The sequence below is a fragment of the Thermobia domestica genome, chromosome 1 (genome assembly GCF_964235325.1).
Source record: "Thermobia domestica chromosome 1, izTheDome1.hap1.1, whole genome shotgun sequence".
Classification (NCBI taxonomy): Eukaryota; Metazoa; Arthropoda; class Insecta; order Zygentoma; family Lepismatidae; genus Thermobia; species Thermobia domestica.
Window position 1 is genome coordinate 158,168,698 of NC_137454.1, and position 25,516 is coordinate 158,194,213.

The following is a 25,516-nucleotide window of genomic DNA, read 5'->3' on the forward strand; positions in this document are numbered from 1 at the left end:
TTTAAAAGGAAATATTATATTTATAAATCAGTTATTATATATGAGACTTTAGTTAATTTTTCATTATTACTCTTCATAGTTTGGTGCAAATAACATATTTATGTTCCATTTTATATGAATTCATCAATATTTGTTGTAACGAAGGTTACATCGTGTTGTTATACATCAAAACCTGCATAAGTTTAAAACACTACCTGCCTTGACAATACATATGGCTTTCTTGTAAAATACACGTGTGCTTCTTTCGTCCCCCCCCAAAAAAATATGTTAATTTCCTTCATCTACTAAATTGATACAAGCTATCCAAATTCATTATGTTTGAACGAAACTTTGACAATGCGCAAACAGTTTCATTCAGTGATACAAATATATAACAAATAGAGGTACAATAAAATGCACAAATAACTTGTTTTTATACAATATAGGCCTAAGCATGATCAGTTCCGGTATAGATAGCATTATTCTTCAGATTTCATGTGTACATTTCTCGTGAAATTCCCACTTTTCGTGGAATGGCTTTTTTGCATTATTTGCGTTGCGTTGTAAAGTGTAATTTTGGTAAGATGATTACGGAATGAGGCCTCATCGCTAATTTTTTCAAACCTACTTAACGTAGAGTTAATTTTCCCGACTTGCTGGCATTTCCGTATCGGTCTGTGTCAATGCAGTTCAAATCTTGTTATTTAGTTTGCGATGATTGGCATAGAAGTTACAATGACTTTTTTTATGCACACTTTGCGTGGGTTGCCATACGCTATTTACGCTAGTACGGAATGACCCCTAAGAAGATTCAAAATGTCTACCGAATGTGAGCCAGAGTTCATATATAAGTTTACTGCATATAAACATGTTTGTTTTGCTAATGGTTACCATAGCAACAGACATGGATGGAAGGTTTAGTTTTATTTTATAGATGCAGTCTGAATTGATTATATATGTAGTATTTTAGCTAAATACCCACAATAATCCAGTAATTACTGAAAGTCAAATATCCGGTGAAACTATGTGGTATGTGTTTCTATTTTTTATATACCGGTGTTGCGTATCATTTTACTTTTATTTGATCAGAAATGGTTCAGTAACACTGATCTATACGATCAGAAATATTATTATACTATTGTTAATTTAACGCGTTTATGTAATTTTCAAAATTCAATATATACAGTTAAGAGGGCTTGAAAAATCGTGCAGTTTTACTATACGGATCTATAGTATAAGTAGTAGTGGAAGTAGGAGAAGAAACGAGTTAAAAGCCCCGCAGGGGGTCGTTGGCTTCTGTTCTAGACATAAAATGGGCAAATTAAAGACTTCCCTATATTTTTTGAGCCTTGTACAATCTGTGGATCCGTATAGTAAAACTGCACCGAAAGAATCTTGCTTGCAACTGCTAGCCAGTGAAAAAATTACTAGCCAGACCATTTTGCAATCACAGTGCCTTTATTCGCCAAATGTAGAAAAATACTCGCCACTCAAGTGGATTTTTCAAGCCCTGACATTGAATGTCAATAAAAGTGCACATTCCATTTGCGTTCAGATCAGGAATATGGCTTTACTTTAGAGGTGCCCATCCAGTTTCAACTCTACAAAAAAGCATTTAAAACATGAAAAAATGTGTGCAGATTCATTATACGAATCCACACATAAATTCGTGAAATATATACTTCTTTCTCTCTGCATTCGCTTTTTGTGCCTTCAGCAACCATTTTTGAGAGGTAGCCCGATGCAGATTCACTTTAAGATTTCTTGTGCAAAAACACCAACCAACCTGTGTTAGGTGGCCAGCAGTGCAGCAGGAGGTTGCGTTCGTAGGGAACAGGCGCGTCAACAATAGTTGGTATATACGCGTAAACAAGGATTATGGAAAACAACTGCTTTCACAAACATAGATATGTGATTAGTCCCTTCCTTTACACTTTCACTTACAACCCTTTAAAAAAAATTTCACTATTTGCCGCATCTTACCATTCTTTGACGATTTGTAACAATTTCAGAAATTTGTAAGAACTTCACCAGCACTTTAATGGTTTCGCTTTTTAACTCTTCATCTTCGTATAACCTGAATCATCTCTCTTCACTTTATACGCTGTGCTCAGTTTCTGTTTTTCTACGTGCAAATCCATGTTGGACGTAATTAGTGGTGCTATTCTAATTTTTTAACAACCGGTTCTCTCTCTCTCTCTCTCTCTCTCTCTATATATATATATATATATATATATATATATATATATATATATATATATGGGGTTCGATTTGTTAATTTACCAATGGGGAATAGGTGGATCACAATGTGTAGTGCATTTACATATACATTAGGAGCAGTGGGGTTTCAAAGTTGTGAGATGACCAGAAATATTTCCAGGAGCCTCCTCTAATCAGAGTAATATTTTATGTTCAAATTCAAAATCTAGCTAAACAAAACATTCAATTATCAAAAGTAACAAAACAATAACAGAAAATGTAGTAAAAATAAAGTAATACAAAAAGTACGTACATACAACAAACTGAATTTGTCTTTTTTTTTTTTTTTTTTTTTTTTTTTTTTTTTTTTTTTTTAAAGAAAAGCATTACTTACGTGTTAGTTGAAAAGGCGAGTTGCATGTGAACATTCTTCGACATTTCTTGCTTTCCCGGTAGGATTGTCTGTAGCACAGTGACGTTTCAATTGTATCCACATTGTTGCACATTTTTCGGCATTAAAGAAACGCAAAGTTGGATCATTTATAGATACAAAAAGGAGCTTGCTAAGTGTTACAATCTGCATACGATTACTCAGATCATTCAATGTTTTATAGCACTAAACCCACGTTCACATCCTGCAGTTGATATCAGTATTACTTCCACAGCTCTGAAGTTCCTGAAAAGCTGGAGACATATAAGAAGGATTGTTCTTGTACAAATGAAATTCTTTTACTATGAAGGAAACACCATTCATTGACTGTTTCAACAGCTTGGATAATCGAGGGATGGCATCGTCTCCGAAGAACACTATTCATTTTGATCAACAGGCCAAGAAGCAGGGTTTAACACTGAAGCATCAACGAAAAAGTCTTTATTTGGAAAACGGGAGTTTATGTTGTCTAAAAGGGATTGAAGAAATCTCAATCGGAATTGTCAAATTTTGTTTTATCACTAGCAGTAGGCTTAGTGATGGACATTCCTTTGAATGTGTTTCTTTGCTCTAATTCATTAAGAGCATTTCTTGATCTCGAGGGATCAACAGTCTTTAACGTGGAAATTGATTGATATGCCAAATCGATTTCTCGTTTGGCTTCAACTGTAGATGCACTTCTGTTCTGCAACTAGAGCGAAAGGCCTTTCAAAATTTCAACAACATCATAGATTAATATAAATTCCCTGATGAATAACCAGCTGGTTAGCTTCTTTATTAAATCCTCGAATTTCGATCTCTCACGCACCGGATGGGATATATCTTTACTACGTTTAGTCAAAAGACTGCACAATGCAGTGTAACTTTCCCACAATGACCGCACAGAACTGAATGAAGATGCAATCCAACGTACTCCAAACACACGATCCAATTTCAGAATATTTGTTGATAGTTCGTCTGATAATTGTTTAGGTAGTCTCTGGTTTCTTGAGCTATGAGAAAACACTGAACATAAAGCATCCTTAAATGCTTGCATGTGATACACATCAGACGAACATTTAATCACACCTTGAACTGTACGCTCAAGTTTATGATACATACAGTGAACCACAATTAAGTCGTTGTTCAACAGTCGACGTAGTCTTGTTGCATCTCCATTGTAACACTGCATCACTGCCGCGTCATCTGTTGCTAAGTCAACAAGGTGATTCTTCAGAACGTTTTCCGTTATGCCATGGTTAGATGAAGTCTCTAACAAGCTTCCTAATATAGCTTTTGCTGTAGTGTTGTCAAGTTCGACAATTTCAAAAAAAAAAAAATAGTTACATGCAATACCTTCAAAAACTACACGAAAATAAATTATCATACAAGATTTATTAGATGTTGTCGTGTTCTTATCAATTAAAACACTAAAATTTTCTCCTGACTCCACAATAAACTTAGCAAGACTTTTTTTTTTCATCTCCTCGGCAATAAACATTGTCATGTTTTTGCACGCATGATCGGAGTATAACATATTTCCCACGAAACCCCATTTATTCTCTGAAGTTCAATCAAAGAAAAATGTGTCAAGAAAGACAGATTTTCTTTAGCAATCATATTTGCAGTACGCATGAGTTCTGCTGATGTTCTAATTTTTTCTTCATTTTGGAGTTGCAATAGACTCCTGCTTTTTTTGTATGGATTCCTCAATGTGGTCTTTCTTCCGATTATCCATTATTTCCACGCACTTGAGATGGGACTTGCATCTTCCATGATCACCAATTTTGTCATTATGTTTCTTGGGATTAGTTGCAGAAACACCGTCTATAAACGCACTGTCGATGCGTACGCGTTCCATACTATCTACGTTAAGAGATCGAATTTCACAAATAACTAGTTTCATTTTGTTTATTGCCAACCATGGTCTGCTCTTCTTCCAGTTATTAAAACGAGATAATTCAACACAATACCGATATTTGCACTACTCTCGTTTCCCGACTCTGTGAAAACGATACTATTAGCATCACATTTAGCATGTTTTCTTGCTGGTGGGACTTCTATATCGGTATTCACTTCATCATAAAGTTTTATCTTAACCCGATGAGGTGCCTTCATTTGCTGTTGTACTTGGCGGTCTCTGTTCCTGTTGTTTCGTACTGGGAGCATAAAATGATAATATAGTTCGTTGTTTCTCCATTATAACGGCTGTACGTAAATGGTACTACAGACACACACTTTAATGTTTAAGATTAGTTACACGAACACAAATGTTCAAAAATAATACACACGCATAGGTTTATGATTTAATTATAAAAATAAACCTACCAGAATATTGATCAATATAAGTAAGTATTCGGTTTATACCGGTCCGCGCAAGAACGAACGCACAGTTACCATCAACTTAACACGAGAGAACACTAGAGGGCTCATCTACATCTAACTTGCTGCGAACAATTCTAAAGTCCTGGCCCTGCCTATTTCTTTTCTTTTTATTTAAAGCCAAATGAAACCTATTATATATAACTCTTCGATTGTTTGAAAATCAAATTAACCGAAGTGGTGTATTGTTGTCAATTTAACGCCGGCCCCTATGTGGCTACGGCCGATAGAGGAAAGCATCTGTGTTTTCCTACGCCCAACGAGCAATAAAACTTGATGTCCCAAACGGATCTGTCACGATGACAGCCGCAGACGAAAAACAAATATGGCATTGACCCCGCAAGCGCAAATGTATAGTAACTTGAATTTCCTCTATATTTGTAATTTTCCCCATTGCCTTCATTCCTTCTCAACAACCATTGTATTCTAGTGATAGTGTAGGTTTCCGGTGTTATCGATCTGTGTTTCGTAGGACAGACTTTGCACTTGGCACTTGCTTGTATTTCGGTTTCCAGGAAGGAAGAAGAAGACAATTTTGAAGAGTAACAAAGAGGTGAGTAATCCTATGTAATATAGAATAGGATTAAAATCCTCTGTTATACTCAGGATTCAAGGCGCAGCCGTCCTAATTCAAGATCTCTTCTCAAAATATGACAAGCAAATACCTCAAGTAGATAGCCTCAAGTCAGAAGCCAAAGATGAAATAAAATGGCTTTATTAACTCCTTTGGCATAAACGCTGTGTCACGCACATATATCATCATTTACCATCCCCTAGAATCTATATAAGCTTGCTTCAAAGTTTCTTTTTGTTTTTATTCTCGTATATTCAGACGTATAACATAATAAAATGCATTGCATTCAACGATATAGGGTGATGACGTCTCTTGAAGTTTGCATTTAAAAATGTCACGTGTTTTGGAGTAGCGTAGAAATATTTGATTTTGCTTCGCAAAAGTGGACGGAAAAGAAAGTTATCGGTACTTTAGGTCTATAGTTCATTCACATATATTAAGAAATTATCATTATAGGCTTTTCCCCCAATTACTATTCTAGATATTGCAACGAAACTTGGCATATGCGTTACATATAGACCATAGCATTTTTCAAAGTAAATATGTATGTTCGAGTACTTATAGCTGGGACTGCTTCTGGGGACCATTTTTTTTTTTTTTTAAAAAGGAGGGAAACTTTCCTATTTATCCCGAACTTCCCTTTTTTCGTACAATATGAACACACGGTGATGGTACCATTTGCAAGCTTGTTTCTCCAGATTACCTAAATGCATTGTTGAGAAAATAGATCTTAGTATTTTTATTTTTATTTTATTTATTTATTTATTTATTTATTTGTGAAACGTTTGTAGTGTCTTTGACAAATTACGGTATTAAAAAAAAAGTGATTTGTTTACTTGTAATTATCATAAGAAAAGATATTTCGTTTTTAATTCAACACTTTTTCGTTTCTATGTACGTAATTATTCAAATACAGTGTTGTGAAATCCTTTCTTAAATGAAGCATTTTCAATTTGTATTTAAATAATTAACTGACACATGGAGGAAGACATTTTATTATCGGTTTATACTAATATACGTCTGTGTACTACAAAAGCAATGAACGTAGTCTCATTGCTTTTGTTCCAGATTACAATTGAACAGTGTTAAACGCGAGTTTGATCGAGCGCAAACAAAAATTCGTTATACATGATTTTTTTTAACGCCGAAGCCATCTTTTTTTTTTTTAACTTAATCTTTTTTCGATATCTCTTGATAAATACATATTTAAAGCCAATTCTCAAGGTGTTTCTTTGGGGAGTGGTTATTGTTTTTTTTTTTTTTTTTTGGGGGGGGGGTTGTTTCTCTGGGGAGGAGTTAAACACAACATACACGATTCCGACAAAAGATCGCTTTAAGCAGTTCGTCTGCCATATTCAAAGTGCTTAGGCTAATAATAGAAAGAACTTGTGTTTAAGTGTTTGATAATGATCACATTATCAATAAATTACTAACAGTTACTATTTGATTTTTTCGGACACGTTTAATGTGAAGTGAAGTAGTTACGTGAAGGAAAGAAGAAACATAGCGTAAAAGAGATTCTCATGTTTTGCACAAGACTCTCACGGTGTTAAATTGTCACTTCTTTCACAAAGAAATTGCCATGTAGGAAAAATGTTTCTACATAAGCAACCAGTTCAGCAAAAGATCTGTTTCCAACTATGAATCCCAGAGCAACTTCCCTGGTGAAAAAGGCTACCACTTAAGTGGCCAAAACTATCCAGTAAATATCTTACAGACGCAATCAACGGAATTAGTTTTTCCATTCATCATTTTAATGACAGGTTCTTATATAGACGTGAGGGGGCAGGGGAACGGTGGCTTAATGGTAGAGAGCTCACCTCTGGTGGGAGGACCCCTGGTCCGATACTCGAGTACTCAAATTTGTGGTCGACAACATCGTGTCTGTGAATTGTTTCCACCTATGATTTCATAATCATTTACTTTCATTAATTCATTGGTTTCTTGGTGTTCCGCTTAGCGTAGTTACTAACGCTCTCTTCCTTGCTGTGAGCGGTCACGAGTTCGATTTCCGGTGGAGATACTCGGTCGAAAAAGTGTAAAAGCTTTTCAGGCCAGCCATTCTGAGTGAGGTTTCCGTGAATTTCCTCATTCATACCAGGCAAGTGCTGGGATGGTACCTAACATATAGGTCCCTGGCGCTTCCTTCCTTCCCCTTCCTTGAATAGTGTGATCACCGAGGGACGTTATCCCTCATAGGTGACGGGCTAACATGGCCATAAATGCCGAAAGCCCAGAAATCTAATTCCTAAATCATCCGTCTCTTTTAGCTAAAACACATAAGAGTAGTTTAACATAAAAATTAAATATGTCATTTCACTTTCCACAAATTCTTCTTTCATTAATTCAATCGTCTCTTGTAGCCTGCATAAACGTGGGACGTAAAAGTAGAAATTCAATTTTTATTTAATTTGATGTGGATTTTGTTCTGGTTTCGAGTTTTATAGCTGATAACTTCAGCAATATTTTTACTCTGTTGCCTTCAACAGACCATTTAAAAAAGAATAAGCTAAAAAATTGTATGTATTGCAAGAGGCTATTGCAAACCGTTTTTATATGAAGAATTGAGAAAATGGCCAATTTTTTCTCATACTCATCGTCAATAGATGCGAATACAATGAATTTAATGGGTAGCTCCCAACGATGTCCTCATTCTTAGTATTCTGGACATTCTACCACAATATGCTAAATATTCAGTAGGACAATAAAATCTTCACAATACTGAAAGTTACCGCTACGCATTAAATAAGAATGTGAGAGATGAGAGTATCGATGCGCAAGCGAGTCAGGGACACGTCTAGTGTTGTAAAGACCTGGAAAAAAAAACGGAAATTTTGGGTAGAAAACCAGTTTTTTTCCCGAGCTTGGAAAAAAAAAAATTGGGAAAAATTGAAATTTTCGAATATTTTACTACACTATGCTTTTAAAATGAAAACTATTTTATATTTACTAGTTTACAGTTAAGATCAGTGAGTAGTTATATTTCTTGTATTAGAATAGGGAAATTTTGGGGCAACAAATATATTAGCACCACTCCTTTAAAGTAAGCACCGTGATAGAATGGAGTTATGGCTATAAAAGATACTAAAATATAATCCTAGTTAGGTTAATTAGTATAGACGTATTTAAATTATCTTAAGTAATATTATAAAGTTACCGTTTTACGGCAGGGAAGTGTTAAAATAACAGGGCCAGAATCATTTCAGTTATAACCAGTGTGTTGAAATCAAATATATATTTTATGGAGATACGTATCTTCCTTGTGCTGTGTAAAATTTCCGGAAATTTTGAACCCATTACAAAAAATCTTTTGTTCGGAAATATTGGCAAGACCTAATTTAAAAACTATTTCTTCGCCTGTTGCTAATCTTATTTGCTGTAACGTGTCTGCAGAATGTATACAATGCATTTCGCTAGCAGGAAAAATATTTAAAGCAACAGCTTTTAATTTTACTTTTTAGTTTTCTGATTTCTGATAAAAATCCCTGTTTATTATTTGTATATTTTTCGAACAACTCAAAAAGAGAGATTATCTTATTTACATAAATGCACATACGCAGTACAAGTGCGTAAATTTGAGTAGCGCCAAATATATTAATAAATTTAACATGTGTAACTTCCGTTCGTTATTATTAAAGACAAGCAGAATACCCGTTCTTTGCACGGGGAGAATAAGTTTCATTTTGGGTATAAGGGGCACCAAAACTGTCACCAATGAACTTAGGGACCCCAAAAACTATGAATTCGACACTAGTATGTCATTTTCAATTACTTTTACGTGTCACCCTCCCCCTTTACTAGTAGCCTACTAATGGGGCTGAATCTGGATTTAAACAGCTTCGGAAGTGTTAATGTTTATCTCAGAACACTTAAAACCATGGATTCGACACTAATATCGGGCACCTCTCCCCGCCCCCAAGTTACGAGGATGAATTTGGATTTAAACGGCATCGGAAGTGTTACTGTTGATTTCAGCGACCCTAAAAGCTATGGATTCGACACTAATATCAGCCATTTTCTATCATATTTATATATCTCCTCTCCCCCTAGTTACGGGAATGAATTTGGATTTAAATGGCATCGGAAATGTCACTGCTCATCTCAACGACCCCGAAAAGTATAGATTTGACACTAATATCGGCCACTTTCAGATATATATATATATATATATATATATATATATATATATATATATATATATATATATATATATATATATATATCTTCCTACCCAAGTTGCAGGCCTGAATTTGGATTTAAATGGCATTGGAAGTGTTACTGTTCATCAAAGCAGCCCCAAAAACTATGGATTCGACAGTAATATCGGTCATTTTCGATCATTTGTATATATAGCTCCCTTCTTCCCAACCCCCAGGTCACGGCTCTGAATTTGGATTTAAACGGCATTAGAAGTGTTACTGTTCATCTCAGCGACCCCGAAAACTATGGATTCGACACTAGTATCGGTCGTTTTCGATCTTTTTATATATATATCATCCCCTTCCCCCTCTCTTAAGTTTTGGCGTTTAATTTGGATTTAAATTGCATCGGAAATGTCACTGTTCATCTCAGGGGTCCTGAAAACTATGGATTCACACTAATATCGCTAATTTTGCATAATTTTTATATAGTCTACCTCCCCCTCCCCCTAATTTGCGGGGATAAATTTGGATTTAAACGGCATCGAAAGTGTCACTGTTCACCTTAGCGTCCCCAAAAACTATGGATTCGATACTGATATCGGCTATTTTCCATCTTTTTTATATACCTCTCTTTCCCCTTCCCCCAAGTTGCAGAGCTGAATTTGAATTTAAGCTTCATCGGAAATGTCACTGTTCATCTTAGCAACCCCGAAAATTATGGGTTCGACACCAAGATCGGTAATTTTCAATATATATTCGCACTTTCTTCATCCAAGTTGCATCTTCAAAGTGAAATGCTAAAATCCATCCCAGGCTCTAAATTCATCCATGTTGAAAATTTTTATTGAGATCAGTCTGGTGATTTAAGAGGTTTTAAATTACAAATATATTCACTTTCATTTTTATATATATAGATAATTTGTCGCAGTGGAACATTGGTATTTGTTTACTTACAAAATTTTGTACATAAAGTTTATAGTAAATTCTGTATTTGAATATTAAATGATAGTAATTATGTATCTAAGTGCATGAGTAATAGAGAAATTTGCCTACTGCTATTTCTTTTAAGAAATAATTTGGTTAAAATTAACAAAATTTCACCAGATCAAAGAGCTCAGTTTCATTCAAGAGCCCTATTTGTTGCAAAACAGAAACACTTCGTGATGGTAGATGTGTATGCAATTGTAAAAGTTCTGTAATTAATGCACATGCAGGTGTAAACGACTAAAAGGCACATAAAGGAAATGAGTGCAGACTATTAATTTTCAAGAATAATTACAACAATTTTATTTTCTAATACTTTTTTTTTTTTAATCGCTATATTGAAATTTCTCAACTTACATTTTTCACGCGTTCGAAAAAAAAAAGGTTCCATTACTAGTAAAACTAACCTAATACAAAGATTTTTTGTTATTTTCCCAATTTTTCCGGAAAGAAACTGAAAAAAAAAGTTTCTTACCAGCAGGTTCAAAATTTCCGGAAATTTTACAACACTAGTCACGTCATCTGGGCGACTGGCACGTGACTATATCTGTAAACTATCTGAAACTTGTTTTATTGAATATAGCTTATTTTTCTTGTTCTGGTTCCAGATTTGTGTGCCAGTAAAAGCACAGCCACAACTATCGGAGCAACTGTGATAGCCCTATTGCTGTATCTGATTATCTTGCACAAGGGCATATCTGCTGAAGACATGCTACAGGCATAGCTTTCCGAATAAGCACACAATGTACCGAAAGCTGCGAATCATGATAGAGGGCACGGTTAACTACTATTCGGTCTCAGTAAATACTGAAGACAGGCGATGCATACTAAGTTGTGAGCTGTCCTTGTACATGACGAACACACAGCTAACGAAACCATTTCCTTTGGAATCATCCGTATACATTACACCAACCTATAGAATGGTGAATCACTAAGCTTATGTCAAATTTACTAACCCATCTTTTCTAAATGTTCTGTTGAAGGCAGAATAGTGGAAAAAGCTTTTGAAATCTTTCTGTTATGAAAAGTGAAAATGGAAACTTAATTTAAGTGAGTTTATGTGTTTGATAACATGTTCTTTGCGTACTGTCTCTTCATCATAAAAGTTTCCGTTTTTCGCACGCGGAGAATATGTTTATGGAAGGTATCTGATCCCCTTCCCCCGTAGGATATGCATGGAGTATGAATTTGGACGAAAACGGCATCGGAAGTTTCACTATTCATCTCAGCGACCCCGATAACTACAGAATGGACACTACTATCAGTCGTTCTAGATTATGTTTACATGTCAGAAAGTACAAATTATATAAATATTCGTTAAATCATATCTTTAAATAAATCTTCTTACATGTATTTACAAGACTAACAGTTGTTAAGACAGTTTTCTTGCAGCTTTCTTCATTAACTTACATGTAAAAAACGAATCATGCAGAATCGATTTCAGAATCTTTTAGTACATTTTAAATTATAACCATTTATTGAAACAGAGAGCATCGTGATTTTTTTAAATGTTTATTTTGGAATAATACAGCACCGTGAGTACAATTAGAACAACTGATTAAGAGAAGAGCTTCAGTTTGACGAAAGAAAATGTCATGGGGCTTGAAAGTTGAAACTGGTCCATGTTTCAGTACTTTCGAAAGCACATGAAAATGCATTGTAAACCTTAGTAATATATACTGAAATTGACTGAAAAAATAATAAAGAACTGTTTTTTGTGTGAAGTAATAATAATAATAATAATAATAATAATAATAATAATAATAATAATAATAATAATAATAATAATAATAATAATAATAATAATAATAATAAAATGAAATAAAACTGTTAAACTACAAAGGAAAAACGAAATATCCGTATATTATCTAAGGAAAGGAAATTATGTAATTTTAACCCTACTCCGAACTATGATGGGTGCGCTGTGGCTTTGTAGAAAGCGTTCACCTCGTGTGAATGAAACGTGGGTCGATTCCAGATCGTGAGTTGTAGTCGACGATATTGTATTCTTTTCTCGAGATTCCTGTGACTCATTCCATTTCCTTCATTCCTCCTGTTCTTTTAGGTAGGATATTGTTTTCGTTGTGTAACAGTAACACCCAATGTAATGTTTCGTACGAAAAGAAGAGTGAAAAGCTTAACGTGCTGACCGGGGCACAGGCTTGTATAACAGTGTATAACAGTGACCTACCTTGTTTGTTGAAGTTTAACATTTCTTTTCAATGGCGCTAACGCTCTCGGCTTCGGTGCGAGTGGTTCCGGGTTCGATTCCCAGTGGGGACACTCGGTCGAAAAGGTAAAAAGGTTTTTCAGGCCAGCCATCCTGAATGAGGTTTTCCTGGGTTTTCCTCATTCACATCAGGCAAATGCCGGGGTGGTACCTAACATATAGGTCGCAGGCCGCTTCCTTCCTTTCTTCCCCTACCTGGATAGTGTGCTTGTCAAGGAACGTCATCCCTCATATGTGACAGGTTAACATGACCTTAGGTGCCGAAAGCCCAGGAATCTAAATCCTAAAATCTTTTCAATGCCGAGCCTTTGTGATACATGAGCCTATGGAGTAAAGTGGGTTCGGAACCATCGTAATGCGCTCAGTGTTCTTCCACAGTAATCGAACTTCGGACCACTTGCATTGAAGGTGTGCCCGCTAGCTATTAGACCAGCAGGGATGGTACAGTAAGATATATATATATATATAACTTTATTCTTCATTTAGTTAGTAGAAGAACGCATATAGGCGTTCGAAATATCGGTTGAATTCATACAACGTAAGACCTTTCTTTGGTAAGCCGTATATTGATAGTAATGTGTTCACTATGTGCAACCTCGAATCTGACAAGGGCTTAATGGTAGAGTAATTTTGAGATTTTTTTCGGATTGAGCAGAAGTTACGTCATAGTATTTTGTAATTTAATAATAATTAAATAATTTACGTTTAAACAATTCTCCTGATGCCAATGAAAGTCCGAAATATTGTAAAGAAGTTCCTTCTAAGCAAATTTATCTGATAGATAAATATGTCCTTTATTTACATTTTATGAAATGAAATCTTTAAGTTTAACGTCCCACGGTTATGCCGGTTAGGCTAAAGTAGACGGTGATAATGAGAAATGAGTGAAATGGTGGAATGAAGAAAGTGGGAGGAAACGGGAGAACCCCGAGAAAACCCACGAGCGCGGTGTTTGTCCACCACAAAGTCCACACGGCGCGAGCTGGGATCGTACCAGGTACCCCAAGCACCGGAGGTGAACGCTCTACCACTGAGCCATCGCGCCCCCTATATTTACATTTTATGTTGATGATAGTGACAATGTGATGCTCAGAAGATAGGTTCTGAAGTTGAATATTGTATTAATTAGATATTTTTACTTTTTTATTTCAGTGCCAAGCTGCTGCTACTTCTATGAGAATTAACAGAAATAACTACCAAAGCAATTTGTGCAGTCTTATAGTGTGTATACCTTAAGCACACATAATGGGTTCCGATAATGGAAATGAAGTTTTCTGTGAATCAGACACGTCGTCGAAGCCGGAACAGGAAATGGAGAGTTCGGGATCGATACCTGCTTCACGTTGTATATCTCCCATTGAATCTCCGACAATGGCACATATAAATGAAAACATTGAATCCAAACATGTGGTATTCAATGAAGAGATAGCGAGTGAGCATACAATAACAAGTGAAGATAATTCTGCTAATAATAGTATTGATAGTAATAATAGTGAAAGTTCTAGTAATAACAATATTGCTTGTGATAGTAATGATGAACTTGAACTATCAAACAATTCCACGGATAAACTTACACAGGAGGGTAATTCTGTTGATAAGGTTGACACTATAGCGAAAGAAACCGATCGATTCTGCAGACTTATGGCTACTAATCCACGATGGATTAGTGTAAGTGATAGGAATCAGGGTCTTAGTAACACACAAAGTTTATCACGTAATGAAACAAATAAATCTACACGTTTGAAACAGAGACCTAACAGTGCTTTAGGTATTAGAAATAGAGATTCCGAAGGTAATCAAACTCTTGGTAGTAGTCGCAATTTATCGAATAAAGAAAGATGTAGACCAAACAGTGCTGTTTTGAGAAGTAGGCCGAATAGTGCTTTGGGAATTAGGTACAGAGAGAGTGGAGGTAATGTTCAGAGATTATCTTCTGCGGGATCTAGGGAAGAACTTATTACAAGTTATATGAGAAGTTTAAAGTTGTTGGGTTTGAAACCAGAAGAATTTGGTATTTCCACACAAGACGCCCAGGTGCTACAGAAACCCATACAGCCGAAGTAAGTAGTGTATTATTATAAAGTGTAAATATTTGTATTTTATTATCATCAGTATCATATTTACTTTGCGAAACAATAAAAAAAAAAGGTAATAAAAAGCAGTGTTGTAGTCTGCAAATGGCTCTATCCAGCTAAATTTCAAGTAACATACATTCATTGGGGATTTGATTTTGTATTGTCTCTCATTGCTTTTAGCGTTCTTGTCCACTGCTTCTCCTCCCATGTAGCCTCATAAAGTTGGGTTAATATTTTTAAAAGAGGGAAAAAAAGAATAGAAAAATTATTGATTTGTTTCGGTTAATGAAGGTGTCATCAATGATGTTATTTGTACTCATTATGAAAATGGTAATAATAATAATAATAATAATAATAATAATAATAATAATAATAATAATAATAATAATAATAATAATAATAATAATAATAACACAGGCCGACGTTTTTAAACTTTTGGAAAGTTACAAAAACAAAACTCATTGATTCTGACTAATTTTAGGTCCCTGAATATGAATATGATATCCATTTTACTACATTAGCTCGCATTTTTGTGTAACGTATAGTTTGCCAGATTTACCATAATAGGGAAAATGAGCTATCATGAAGTGTACCGGCCAATGAGCTCTTTGCGTGCCGAAAGGGAATCAACTTCATTTCGACAGTTGGTCAAGAACGACATTCAGTTTTAAAAATTCTTAAAATTAATTTATTGAATCAAACCAGTTAAAAAACTATATATTCTGTTTGTGTATTAGCACTAAAAAACTATATATATTCTGTTAGTGTAGGCCTATTAGCATTTACATACACAGAGTAATTTATAGTCTAATGTTTAGAGCTGCAAATAACACCATCTGCTTTACTTTTTTCTTTTATGATATGTTGGGTCCTCCCTCGTCACCGACCAGCAATAGTCCCCCATCATTGCAGGGTCCCAGCGTCCTTGATATCGAGTTTCCATCGTTCTTATATCCTGGTGAAACCATTCTCCCATTTCGTCGCTTACATCTGCAAGATTTTCTGAAAAGAAGTTGAGATGGGAGTGCAGAAAGTGGATTTTCAAAGACATGCGACATCCCAGAGCTTCTTATGGGACCAGAAGTTGCTGCACCAGAGCCTCGTAATTTTGAGCTTTAGTTTTGCCCCCCCCCCCCCAAAAAAAAAAAAACGTTTACAACTTGAACAAAAGCACACCAGGCATTTAACTCTTTGTCGTTTAAACTCTGTTCAAACAATTCGTCATGGATAAGTTTGCGAATATCAGGTCCTGTAAAAACTCCTTCTTTAATTTACCATCACTTAGTTTTGGTAAACACTGTCTAAGATACTTAAATCCTTCACCTTCTTTGTTCATAGCTTTTACGAAATTCTTCATGAGGCCCAACTTAATATAAAGAGGTGGAAGCAGCACCTTGGCTGGATCGATCAGAGGCTCATACTTGACACTGTTGGTACCGGGCTTAAATGTCTGTCTGGGGGGGGGGGAGGGCACTCTTTTTGTGAAAAATGTTTTCCTGTGGCTCTTGAGTTCCAAAGACACAAAAAACAACAGTACTTTGTAAATCCACCTTGCAGACCAAGCAATATTGCAATAACTTTCAAATCTCCGCAAATTTGCCAACCATATTCTTTGTAGTTAAAATGAGTGCGAGATTCTCGTAAGTCTCTTTCATCGAAACAGAGTGTGCCACAGGAATAGACGGCAGCTTATTTCCATTATGAAGTAAAACTGCTTTCAGACTGTACTTAGACGAATCTATGAAAATACGCCAATCGGATGGATCATGTAGAATTTCTAATTCGTTCATCAGGCCATTGATGTCCGTGCATACGCAAAGGAAACCTTCCATTCTGTAGTATTCTGAAAAGGGCTCGTTCCTTTTCCTATAGTGGGTGTAAGTAGTTCCAGGAGCCAGTAAATTCCACTCTTTGAGTCTAGCAGCCAAAAGTTGAGCTTTCTCTTTTGAAAGTTGTAACTCTCTCACTAAATCATTCAACTCAAGTTGTAAGATGAAGTGAGGCTCATCTTTTATGTGGAAGGAACTGTCTCTCGGATCTTCATCTGCAGATATTGAGTTGGTGTCCTCATCGCATCCTGTAGGCGCTGTAATATCGATAGTTTCCCAATCTTTCGGAGGAATAGATACAGGTAAATTTTCTCCATGGGGCACTGGTCTGATCGCGGATTGCAAGTTTGGGTATTCAATGGTACGTTGTTTCTTCTTGTTACTTCCTGCTGTATTCGTCATACAAAAATAGCAATCATCATAATGATTCTGGGGTTCTCTCCATATCATCGGAACAGCAAAAGGCATCCTTCGTTTGGTTCCTTTAAGCCAGGCAGTCAGAGTCGCATAACACATCAAACAACACACATGAGGGACCCAGCTTTTATCTTGATCACCGATCTTGCAGCCAAAATAAAAATAATATGCTTTCCTAACGTCATCATTTATCGATCTAGTCTGCGACTTAACCATAAATACGCCACAGATATAACAAAATCTGTCCGGTAAGTTTTTACATCCTCTGCGGGAAGAACTTGACATTTTGCACAGGAAAGCGAAACTTACAGCAACAGCACAACCACTTATTCAATAAAATCACTAAAAAATACTGAAAACACAGGCAAACAGTTCTAAAAATACGGTAAAATAAAACTGAAGTTACTGACGTAAAAATTCCAAGTCAATTCTCCCAACAAAATACTTATACACTTGAGAGATTACTTACTGCAATGCATAAGAGCAAGACTGAGCCACGCAATAACGGCGAAGTCGGCGGCGCTTTTTTCGCCCACGTCATCGTGCCGCTCATTGTTGCCACATAGACTCTATTTTTTAAACCGGTTTCAGTGGTCTAAAAACAAACAAACAAAGGAGGGGGAGGAACACAAGTGTCAAGCATTTCAATCATCCCCGTCCTCCCGGTATTCATTGTTATATATATGCCAACAACAAGGGGGGTTCTATCTGTCGCCAACTGAGTGAAATCTAATTTATTTCTTACTCAAATAGCATCGTCAGACCGGTTACCTCGATAACAACTGAAGCCCGTCCCTACAAAATGACAAAATTGGCAACAATGCATAACGCCAAAATACGAGCTAATGTAGTAAAACGGCTATCAATTTCGAGGTTTTCCTTTCTGTAACTAAACTGACGTCGGCCAGTGTAATAGTATAAAATTCTCATCAGTAATCGAACCGCTCCCCATGGATTCTCTCAGAAACAGAATAAGTTTTTAACTTGCGATAATTAAAATTAACATATTTTACAATTGTCGCTGTATTTAATTTATGTTCTTAGGACAAAGAATACTAAAATGTTCTTCGTAGTAGATATAATTATGTAATAGGTATTCTGTTGACAGCTGAAATATAGTGATTGCTAAGGTAGAGAGTTTAGTGTCCCTTTTAACACAGACGCTGTATGAGACCTGAACCCACAGTTTTAATGAAATTTATTCTGTGGTTCATCTTCCCATGGGTTTGTCTTTAGTCAGAAGAAAGAGTGATAATTGTAAATAAATGATTAAATAATTTTATGGCATGGTAAAGAAGGGAGAAAACGAAAACTGCCACACCCTCGAATTGTGACAAGAATTCAAATAATGAAACTCAAATATAAATAATAGTGCAATTGACTGTTGTATACTAACGAAAAGAAAACAAAAATAAATATGCATAATTGTTAGTCTCTTTTTAGCGTATACATTTGAACATATGATAGTTTCTGTAAATAATTATGCGACCGGTCCCGGGTTCGATTCCCAGTGAGGACACTCGGTCGAAAATGTGTGAAAGCTTTTTTAGACCAGTCATCCTGAGTGAGGTTTTGCTCATTCACACCAAACAAATGCCGGGATGGTACCTAACATGTAGGTCACAGGCCGCTTCCTTCCTTCCTTCCCCTTCCTTGGATAGTGTGATATCCGAGGGACGTCATCCCTCGTATGTGACGGGCTAACATGGTCATAATTCCTAATTATTTAGTAAACAAAGAAATACATATAGTTGAAAGCTGTCAGAAGTTCTCTGTTTAAGCAGTTAAGTATAATAATTGTGACACGCACAACCTTAACAGGTTACATATTGTAAATCCATTTACTAAGAAATTTTGTTTTGTTAATTGATATTACTTATGTATGTGATTGCAATACTATGTTTATAGCTCTCTGCTTCTAAAACGCTTGCTTGGAACACATAACACTCGACCGAGTGTCCAAACAAACAACTTGCCAACATATTATGGCGGAAAAAAAATAGTTCTTGTAAGATCCAGATACTAAATAAAATTTTCATTAAACATTTATCTCTCGTTTCAGTGTTGGTCCAACTTTTACCACAAGACTGCGTAAACGAACTGTTTCCTTGGAATCTATAAAGAATAGTTTACTTAAGTCAGACCTCGAGGGCGGAGATTTAAGTAAGTATGGAGTAATAATAGTAGAGTGATAATTATTTGTTGAGTTGAGTTGATTTCAGTTTAGCGTCCCTTTCAGCAACGAGGCTATATGAGACGTGGACCTACTGATTAACGTGGAATCCGAACCACATGAGCTCCCGCCGGGAATCGAACCCGGGTCTTCCGCGCCAAAGACGCGTACGCTAACCGCTTAGCCACGGAGGAGCTCTAAGAACTATTTGTGTTACGGTATTAGTGTTATCAGTGTGTAGTCTAGACAGTCTCTACAAACAGTTCAACCGTACAGATTCGAACATTCCGTACACGTTCTTTTTGCTGATAACTTAGAGATAGACTAGCCCATATAAATAATTTTCTTCGTCGTATGGAGAATGTATTCTTTGTATGTAGCCTGTAGTGCCGAAGAGTGCACTAAAATAGATCATTCTGCTTCGAAGTGTTTTTAAGTTAGTGGGAAGCTATGAATTTTTGCTGGTGACTACAATGATAATGATTGGTGAAATAAAAGTGGAAACGGAGGGCAGCCACGAAAGCCGTATTCTTTATTTGTCCATCATAAATCCCATCTTTCCACGTCGTCTCCTAGGACTTGAATTGCTGTTATACTTTTAAATTAACTTATTAAAACATAGTGAAACAACTACTGAAGGAACTAAACTGACGCATGATTACAAGTAGTAATTTAACCTCAGAAATAATATTTAGTAATGCCGAAATATTTTAACAAATAAAACACAGTTCTGACCAGAGCAGAATGAAATATATTAAAAACTACACTTACAAGGTGTTTCAGTTTCAAGGACCTAACGTCCTCTTCATCAGACACAAACACTCTGAGACACACAAGAGTGTTTGTGTCTGATGAAGAGGACGTTAGGTCCTTGAAACTGAAACACCTTGTAAGTATAGTTTTTAATATATTTCATTCTACTCTGGTCGGAACTGTGTTTTATTTGTTACTCTACTTATCCAGAGCCATGGAGTTTGTTCGAAATATTTTGTACGAACCCCCACCTCCATCAGCTGCTTATTAACATAAACTCACACTGCTAGTTCAATCGATTTTTTCCTTTATATAATGCAAAAATCTATAAAATTTTGAAGCAAGCCACATGTATTATTTCAAACTACCAGTGAAAATAATACATCAGTTGTGTAGAAGAAACACTCTTGTAGTTGAATCCTTTATATTTGCAACCAACTATTCACCGTGGTATGGTTTATGTATTTTGTTTTCAGAATGTTAGAGGTAAGCTTTACCATACCTAAAATGAGATTTTTCATTATATAATGCAAATTATGAGACGTGATTGGATCAGCAGTGTGAGTTCATCCAAATAAATAAATCACTGACAAAGATGGGGATTCACGTCGAAAATTTCGGCAATATTAAATATTTAGTATTGAGTAGCAGTACTGAGTTTAATTTACCATTAGTAAAACACTACGTTGGTTGTGTCTGTAAGAGTTTCTTTGATCTCTTTGGACTACTTATTCTATAGTTTTATTTATAAGGTTAAGTCACTGACATGAGGATCCAATTACCTTATTACCATATTTTGCACTTCTGGTGCAAGAAGCAGCGAGTAAGATACATACACACTGTTAGTGTCTGTAGGTCTCTTTAAAAAAAAAAAAAAAAAAAAAAAAAAAAAAAAAAAAAAAATCCTTTCAGTTCTTCTAACTAAATCATCGTAAAATATTTTTCTGCGTAAATAATCGGTTTATGAAGAAACTTAACGTCAGTTTTAGAACACTTTAACCAAAAGTGTAAAATATGTTAATAAAGTGATTCAGTCTTCATGTTGGCTTAAGTTGGAAAAAGGTCACAAAATAAGTAGTCGAAACCGTTCAGAAAAATTCTGACAAACGCAATCAACGAAGTACGTATTTAGCTTATTATTTTAATAATTTGATTAAAAATATGTCGATTTCTTTCTTTAAGAAATATTTCAATTAAGTTTCGTTTCTACTTTGTAATAGTTCATTTGGCTAGTCTCAAAGACAATCATCCAATGAATTACATCAACATAAAATAGAACGACGAAAACCAAGCTTTGCTAAATCTAACCAGATGCCAATGACTGTAAAAACATAGGTACTTTTATGATATTACATAAGGGACGCGTTTTCACCAACTCCATAATTAGCTGCATTAAGTATACTTTTCTTTTTTTTAAAAAAAAAAATCTTGCAAATTCTCCTGAATTTTCTCTGGTCTACGCCATTGCTTTCGTTCAAAGTACTTAGTTAAGACAAGGTAAAGTTGTCGTTTGTTGAAGTTTAGTGTATATGAGACGTAGACCTTTCAGCACCAAGGGTATATGAGACGTAGACCTACAGTTTAAGGTAGAATCTGAACCACCGTAAACCAAAAGAGAACTAAGAATGCTATTTAGTTTTTTTTTTTTTTTTTAATTTTCCACGAGAGGAGGCATTCAAGAAAGCCTTGGAAGGGTCTATACACTTCCGAGCGTCAGAACATAGGGGGGTATGACTTCATCATTTTACAAATTCCCTTTTTTTACTGAGTTCTAACTTCAACATTTTTTGGTGAGCTTCTCTTTAATCCTAGAATCCTGAAATTTTCCCTAAACAATCAGTGGACCAATTAGTTTTTATGAGAATTTTTTCGGATCTTTTCGTCAACATAGAAGGGGGGTTCAGAGGGACAAAAGGGTAAAAAAGGGATTTTTTTTTACCAAAAATCCCACTTTCGCGATTCTTGCTCTGCTCGGCTACATGATAGGGACATTTCAGTAGTACTTTCTGAAATCCTTCTCGATTCTGAAGGGAACGACGTATGAATCACCATCCTACGATAATTAGGGACGTGTCAGGAAATTTTTGAAGTTTGTATAGTATCCATGGGAAATTTCGGAAATATTCGCAGAAGAGGAAAATATTTTTCCCGCCCTTAGTATTGAAGATAGAAGATTGGTATTTGGCACAAGTAATTAGTACCATAAGTAATATTTTTTAAAGTGATTTCCAGATCTCTATGTTTACCCAGGGCCTCACTAGAGGGCCCCAAAACGGGAAAAAAGGGATTTTCCAGTAAAAATCCCTATTTACTCAATGTTTCTCTCCTTAGGGACGTCCGAGGGACATGAGGGTGATACAATCTGGAACCCTGCTCTATTCTGAAGAGAATGGTGTATGAATCGTGATCCTACGATAATTAGGGACGTGCCAAGAATTTTTTGAAATTTATATAGGGTATTCTGGAACATTCTGGGAATATTACGAGAAGAGAAAAATATTTTTCCCGTCCTAGTGTTGAAGATACGAAATTGGTATTTGGCACAAGGAATTAGTACACTACGTAGTATTTTTGAAAGTGATTTCTGGATCTCTATGTTTACCCAGGGCCGGGTCAGAGGGCACCAAACAGGAAAAAAGGGATTTTTTCAGCAAAAATCCCTATTTTCCTCAATTTTTCCCTCCTTAGGGATATCCAAGGGACATGCGGGTGATACCATCTAAAAGGCTGCTCTATTCTGAACAAAACGACGTATGAACCATAATTTTACAATTATTAGGGGCGTGTCAGAAATTTTTTAAAATTTGTAGAGTGCATGTTAGGGAAATTTTGGGCGTTTTTTTGATGCTCTCTCAACATGGGTAAAACATTTTCCCGCCCTTACTATTCAAGACAGGAAATTCGAATTTGTCACAAGTAATTAGTACACTACGTAGTATTTTTCCAAATTTTTGGAGGTTTGTGCGCAGACCCGGTAGAGCCTCAGGGGGGCCCAAACTTTGAAGAAGTTTTTTTTCTTTTGGTAAAAAATCCCGATTTTCTCTCAAATAATTCTCTTCTGGCATATTATAGGGACATGTAAGTGATACTGTTTAAAAGGCTGTTCCATTCTGAGAAAAACGAGGTATAAACCATGATCCTAGGATAAATAGGGATGACGCTGTTGCTGATTATCTGAGACTCAAGAAAAACGCCTAAAAAGGCGAGAATTTAAAAAGGTTAATGCTCTCCTACCGGGTATCCAACTCGGGACCACGTACAGCAAAGGCGAGCACTAGTCACTAGACCAGTGATTTTCTTGAATAGAATAACTGGATAGTAAACAAAGATGATAAGTAATTTAAAAATTTAACAGTTTTGCTTCAGGTGTGTATATATCGTCGATCTTGTTATTTTTATTACTAACCTAAGATTTTCACATACTTGAGCTAAATAGCTGTAACGAAGTGGTTTAGCAAAATTTGTAGAATCAAATAAAATACTTGACATAGGAATTACGTATAACAGCTTGTTAGTGAGAAATAAAAAAATTGCATTTATTGTAGAAAGAATCTTATTTTTTAAATGGGTAGTCGGACTAAATGTAACTCTTCGACACTTAAGTTCCTGGCTCTGAAAAAAGTTGAACATGATTTTGATTATATCCTTTTAAAATCATGAGATTGAGTACGAATTGAACTCTTCTTGCTTTAATCGTAAATTGAGCTGAGCTTCTGTAAAAAGTTAACGTACTCGGGAGGCACTCGAATTCGATTCCTGATGGAAGTATATATATATATTGGTTTGGATTCTACATTTAACTATAAATCTTTATCTTATGTATTAGCAGTGCTGTAATCGTTGAACTTCGAACAAAATCAATTATAACATTATGCAGGTTGGCAACGAACTACTCAGCAGTAAACAACACTTAACACTTGAGTCATACAACTGTCTCTTTTATCAAGTAATATTTTGTAAATACTGGAAGACTAAAAATTATAACCTTCTTCTTCTTCTTCTTTTTATTCAACGATTTCTATTATGATCTTTAAACTTAAGAAAACTTAATATACTCATTCTTGAAGAAAGTAGCAAAGGTAGATTAAAGAATTTGGTTTCAGCGAAAAGTGTATAATCTGAATATTATGTTTATTTTTACTGTAGTAGTTATTTTTATTTTCTTACCTGAAGAGCATGCCTCAGAATTTCCAAGTATCACTTAACGATATCTGGTGTGTCGCGAAGAAATATTTAGTTACTTCAGCCCTGTAGTTCCTCTCAGTGTATTGTTGGATGCACGAAAGCTGTTTCATTGTGGTTCCTCCATGCGATGTTGGTCAGGGAGCTTCTAGTTTACTGGTCAATTTATACAGTTTTTATTACAGTAACTTGTCTTTGAAGTAACTTAATGTTATTATTGTTACCGAAGTACACATTCACTCTGTGTGTGTATTCCTTAAGAAGATTTCGTTCGACGATTAACGAAGCTTGACCAGTAAACTAGAATCTTCTTCGCTGAACCTAGTATTGCACTGTACCTGTAAATAAACAAAGAGTAACATTAAATTACAATAGCAAATCAATAGTTGTAACAAACAATAATATTAAGAAATGAACTGTGAATTTCTTCGCTGTGATTCATTGTTTTTAAAATTTTATTGATTCCAAACGCGATAAAATTATTTGAATACTACTACCAGTGGCGTATTTAAGGGGGGGGGGGCTTCCAAAATTGTATTTACTATATTAAAGTAAATGAAATATCTTTCAGAATTTTGACATTTCCAGGAACAAAGTTAGACTAACTCCCCTCCCCCCGAAACAAAATCGTAAATACGCCACGATTACTACGTAGTATCTTATTTTGATTTTACCATGATATCTGTGCACTTTCTTCTGACGATTGGCCAATATCTTCCGTTGGTAAATTTTAGAAAGCCGTGAAATAAAGTTAAATTACTGATCAACCTAGTGTATTTGTAGTAAATATCCACGTACACGTGATGCTCTAATATAGCTGAATGCTTAGCGTCTGTGTAGCTGCGCGGTGCGAGCTTGATTCTTGATTACAGCACAGAATTTTTGGTGTTGACAATCCAGGACTGACTGGAACTTAATCTCGCCAGGAATCATATCAAATGAGAGTGGATGATGTTCTGACCTTACATTATTCTGTTAAAATTAATCTGCAAGAAATCACCAGATTAGCGAGAATGTAGTGTAGTGTGTTCGTTAGCCGCTTTTTTTTTTTTCTTTCATACATTATTTGTGAAATCATTCTTTGCTTAATCCTTTGAACATGTAAGCGTAGAACAAAGAATTACTCATTTTACTTTGTTTTCAATAAGTTCTTTTTTTCTTTCTTTCACATTTCGTTTACAAACTCCA

General features: G+C 35.5%; 1 protein-coding gene across 2 annotated transcripts in view; it reads left to right on the forward strand.

The window, feature by feature from the left end:
* Positions 1 to 808: 808 nt before the first annotated feature.
* Positions 809 to 25,516, forward strand: part of LOC145690315 (uncharacterized) — a 59,794-nt gene continuing 35,086 nt past the window's right edge. Inside the window, exons 1-3 of one of the 2 annotated variants that reach the window (XM_081765106.1) lie at positions 809 to 1,008; positions 14,052 to 14,959; positions 19,283 to 19,383. In XM_081765106.1, coding sequence (XP_081621232.1) covers positions 14,145 to 14,959; positions 19,283 to 19,383 — 916 coding nt within the window. In that variant the 5' untranslated portion in view covers positions 809 to 1,008; positions 14,052 to 14,144. The remainder of the gene's footprint in view (positions 1,009 to 14,051; positions 14,960 to 19,282; positions 19,384 to 25,516) is intronic. The other variant, XM_081765097.1, reaches the window with a different exon arrangement.